The 4,581-nt window shown below is 50.8% G+C and overlaps 1 protein-coding gene across 1 annotated transcript; it reads left to right on the plus strand.

The window, feature by feature from the left end:
• Nucleotides 1–707: 707 nt before the first annotated feature.
• Nucleotides 708–3,758, plus strand: LOC133027584 (transcription factor Sox-9-A-like). Its single transcript, XM_061094629.1, has 3 exons — nt 708–1,533; nt 1,738–1,988; nt 2,251–3,758. Exons 1-3 carry the CDS (start codon nt 1,097–1,099, stop codon nt 3,054–3,056), a joined length of 1,494 nt encoding a protein of 497 aa, XP_060950612.1. The 5' UTR covers nt 708–1,096; the 3' UTR covers nt 3,057–3,758.
• The last annotated feature ends 823 nt before the right edge of the window (nt 3,759–4,581 follow it).

A 4,581-nucleotide genomic window follows, 5' to 3' on the forward strand; every position in this document is an offset into this window, starting at 1 on the left:
TTGTGGAGCTGCCCCTCCATCCTCCTCCTCCTCCTCCTCCTCCTCCTCCTCCTCCTCCTCCTCCTCCTCCTCCTCCTCCTCCTCCTCCTCCTCCTCCTCCCCCACCTCCTCCTCCGGCTCTCAGCAACAGGAGAGAGGTCTGCTGTCTCCCCCTATTGGCGAGATTACGTACTTGTAGGTGGTTGACCAGTGTGGAGAAAGAAACTAAAAGTTTTAAAAGTAGGATCAGAAAACTGCTTATAAACGGCTAACTGCTAACTTTTTATTCATAACATCTGGAAAACAGATGTTATGAATAAAAGTAAAAAGATTTTTTTTTTTTTGCTACATCCCTTCATGATAGAATGATCCTTTTTGGTGAGTTGGAGTGCAATGACATGAAATATAGTGAGTATATGTTATAATGAAATCACTCTTTCCTTATGCAGTGTAGATATATGAAATAATCCAGCAGCAGAATTAAACAGTGTGCAGAATATACTGGCTGGAGGGCAGCGAGCGCACGCGTGTGTGTGTGTGTGTGTGTGTGTGTGTGTTGGAGAAAGTGTCTCTGTGTTTTCTATGCTGGTTAAGAGGGATAGATCAAATTCCCTCACTTTGGCGTCACACGTTGCCAGCCAATCAGGTTCGGGCTTTCCTGTGCGGCATGGTAACGCTCTTATAAACGCTGCACGCACAACGCTCGCAGTTCAAAGCACTCGCGCGTCCTGGGGATTGTACTCGGACTCTGGAACGGAGCATTTTCACCGTCTCGTCCTGCACAGTTGAGAGGAAAAACTCTCATCAGCTGGCCTTGGTTTTTGTGCCATTTTTTGAAGCGCGGACCATTTGCACAGACGCACTCGACCAGGGGAACCGGTGCCAAGCTCCGTGCGTAAAGACGCTCGTTCTCCAAAATCGCTTTTACGCACCGGAGCAGAGGCAGAGAGAGAGAGAGAGAGAGACTGAGTATCAGCTGTTTTTTCTGTGCACTTCTCTCACTACTCATCCTGGGAAAGATAAAGTGACTTTCAGAGGCTTGTCTTTCCTCTAGTGAGAGAACCTCCAGAACTCACCCGTTTCACGCGTAATTTGGGGCAAACGAACAGTTTCGCGTATGAATCTCCTCGACCCGTACCTGAAGATGACGGAGGAACAAGACAAGTGTCTCTCCGACGTCCCGAGCCCGAGCATGTCCGAGGACTCCGCGGGCTCCCCGTGCCCGTCCGGCTCCGGGTCCGACACCGAGAACACCCGGCCGTCGGAGAACGGGCTGCTGCGGGCGGACGGGACCCTGCTGGAGTTCAAGAAGGACGAGGAGGACAAGTTCCCCGCCTGCATCCGCGACGCCGTGTCCCAGGTGCTCAAGGGCTACGACTGGACCCTGGTGCCCATGCCGGTGCGCGTTAACGGATCTAATAAGAACAAGCCTCATGTGAAGAGACCGATGAACGCCTTCATGGTGTGGGCTCAGGCTGCGCGCAGGAAGCTGGCGGATCAGTACCCACACCTGCACAACGCGGAGCTCAGCAAGACTCTGGGGAAACTGTGGAGGTATGTGTGAAAACTCTTTTACGCACGGGTTAAGGATGCAGTGTGTGTGAATAAATCAATGAATCTTAACTTAAATTTGTCTTATAACCTATATTACTGTTTAAACTGAGTGGTGATTTGGTTTAAAACACTTTATTTCCCTTCTCCTTATGCAATTGCTTGTTTTAGTCGAGTATTCCATTAACGCTATTCCCTTTCGAACAGACTTCTCAACGAAGGCGAGAAGCGGCCGTTTGTGGAGGAAGCCGAGCGGCTCCGCGTCCAGCACAAGAAGGATCACCCGGACTACAAGTACCAGCCCCGGCGGAGGAAGTCGGTCAAGAACGGACAGAGCGAGCCGGAGGACGGCAGCGAGCAGACGCACATCTCCCCCAATGCCATCTTCAAAGCTCTGCAGCAGGCGGACTCCCCGGCCTCCAGCATGGGAGAGGTGCACTCCCCGGGTGAACACTCAGGTGAGCACAGAGAAAAGTATAGTATAGTATAGTAGCTTTATTTGTCAATTGCTTTACATGTACAGACATACAAAGAAATCGATATATCGTTTCCCACTCTCTCCAACAGTGAAACAAAAGTCCTCCTAGTAGTTGCACTTGTCCCTCAGACAGTGATTGCATAATTGCCCCAAATCCTGCCCACACCACCATGTTTTTGAAAGTTACAGAATTCCTTCCCCAACACATGCTCATTTGTATTGTTTTTTTTTTGTATTCCCAGGCTCCCAGGGGCCCCCTACCCCCCCAACCACCCCAAAGACAGATGTCAGCTCAGGCAAGATGGACCTAAAGCGTGAAGGCGGCGTCCGCTCTCTGCCCGACGGTCCCGGCGGGCGCCAGCTCAACATCGACTTCCGCGACGTGGACATCGGCGAGCTCAGCAGCGACGTCATCTCCCACATCGAGACCTTCGACGTCAACGAGTTTGACCAGTACCTGCCTCCCAACGGCCACCCGGGCCTCCCTGGCCACGGCGCGCCCGTCAGCTACACGGGCAGCTACAGCATCAGCGGTGGCGCCCCGGTCAGCCCGCAGGCCGGGGGTGCCGCCGCCGCCTGGCTGGTGAAAAGCCAGAACCAGCAGGGACAGCAGCACACCCTGACCAGCCTGACCAGCGGCTCGGAGGCGGCTCAAAGGACCCAGATCAAGACGGAGCAGCTGAGTCCGAGCCACTACAGCGAGCAGCAGGGCTCGCCGCAGCACATCGCCTACAGCCCTTTCAACCTGCAGCACTACAGCCCCCCCGCCTCCTCCTACCCGGCCATCTCCCGGGCGCAGCAGTACGAGTACGCCGACCACCAGGGGGGGGGCGGCGGCGCGGCGGCGGCCTCCTACTACAGCCACGCGGCCGGGGGGGCCGGGCAGGGCTCGGGGCTGTACTCGACTTTCAGCTACATGGGCAGCAGCCCCAGTCAGAGGCCCATGTACACGCCCATTGCCGACAACACAGGGGTGCCCTCCATCCCGCAGAGCAGCCCGCAGCACTGGGAGCAGGCGCCGGTGTACACCCAGCTCACCAGACCATGAGCCGCCCCGGCAGACTGAGAGACAACACAAACACACAAACACACACACACACCCAATGAGATGTACAGCCACACACATCCGATCAAAACACACAAACACATTCAAAAAACACTTTACTCCAGGGAGAGTTCTTCCCCTTGAAATCAGACACTTGAATTCAAACGCAGAGGAGAGCTGGACTTGTGATTGGCTCACGTCGTGCCTTGCTATTGTCGTACCATGATAGAAACTATAAATATATATATTTTTTAGAGAGATGGAGAGACTTAAGAAAATCCTCTGTGAGGACTTATTGATTGTCGATATTTCCGTATAGGTACTGTTTATGTTTTCTTTTCCCTTTTTTTTTTCCTTCATACGCTGGCAGTTTGTAACCCATGTGGGGGTGGAGGGAGGAGAGGGTTTGGGTAATTATTTGTACCTGTAGATAGCAAAACCAAAAAGCTTTATATTTTTCAAACCAGGTTCAGTGGCGACACTTCTACACGCTTCTGTACTTTCTGATGTCTTTTATTTCTTATTTTTCCCGGTGCCGCTCAGCGAGTATGGTTTGTATTGAAGCTGTTCATGCTGTCAAATTTAGTTTTTTCTTCCTTCTCAAGTTATGTGTCATGATCATTGAAAAAAGCTGTTGGCAATGCAGAGAAAAGAGACGGACTCTGTTTCACAATGCTGTGTCGTCCTGTCAGGGGGAGACTGCGCCGCCCCCCCCCCCCCCCCCCCCTTACCAACCCTCCGTGCCTTGGATTTTTACATTTTCTCAAACTTTTTATATATGTGCGAGTGTGTGTGTGTGTGTGTGTGCCACAGCTGAGATTACACTTACCGTCTAACGGCGTGTGTTTGACAGCTACAGGAAGTCACCTTTGACCCCTCGGGTCTCCCCCCCCCCCCCCCTCTGCAGTCTCCCACCACGCTGGTGTCCTCAACCTCCTCCTCCTCCCCCTGCCCAGGTCAAAGTCTCGTTTTTTTCAAACTTTATTTATTTATTAGCTTTAATTTTATTTCAAAGTAATTATTTTGCATACTATTCTTATAACTAATGAATTGTTCTCTTTGCAGTGTAGACGGCATATCATTTCCCCTTATTTTAAAAAATTTAGATTCTCAACCCAGGGGGTACTTTAGAGAGAAGGAAAAAAGGTACACGCTGTAATCGTCTTTTATTTTTGGTTTATTTATCTAATCTAAATGTCTATTTTAAGTATGTATTTGTGTTGTTCTGAGGGTCCGGGGGTGGGCTATCTTACGAAAACGTGTACGATTTATTTGTTATTTGTGAATTTCTTTGAGTTTGACTTTAAACTATGGCTGAAAGAATTGGAAAACGCTCCGTTTTTTTTCCTCCTGTCAGGCCTTTTCTGTTTGTGCGATCACCAGAGGGACCATCCCTTTTTCTTTCTGCTCTGCAAGCTCCATTTCCTTTTCTCTCAATATCAAAGAACCGAGGATCCCAATACGCCTCCTCCCCCCCCCCCATCCCGCCATGTATTTGTACTGTCTTCAAAGAAATCTTTTGTATATG

Source organism: Limanda limanda, chromosome 21, assembly GCF_963576545.1.
Source record: "Limanda limanda chromosome 21, fLimLim1.1, whole genome shotgun sequence".
Taxonomy (NCBI): domain Eukaryota; kingdom Metazoa; phylum Chordata; class Actinopteri; order Pleuronectiformes; family Pleuronectidae; genus Limanda; species Limanda limanda.

What these genes read in the sequence shown, in the direction of transcription:
- LOC133027584 (XM_061094629.1), top strand. Translation starts at nt 1,097, where the DNA reads ATGAATCTCCTCGACCCGTACCTGAAGATGACGGAGGAACAAGACAAG. An exon ending in ACTCTGGGGAAACTGTGGAG is followed by an intron (nt 1,534 to 1,737) that starts GTATGTGTGAAA and finishes CCTTTCGAACAG; the next exon opens with ACTTCTCAACGAAGGCGAGA. An exon ending in CTCCCCGGGTGAACACTCAG is followed by an intron (nt 1,989 to 2,250) that starts GTGAGCACAGAG and finishes TTGTATTCCCAG; the next exon opens with GCTCCCAGGGGCCCCCTACC.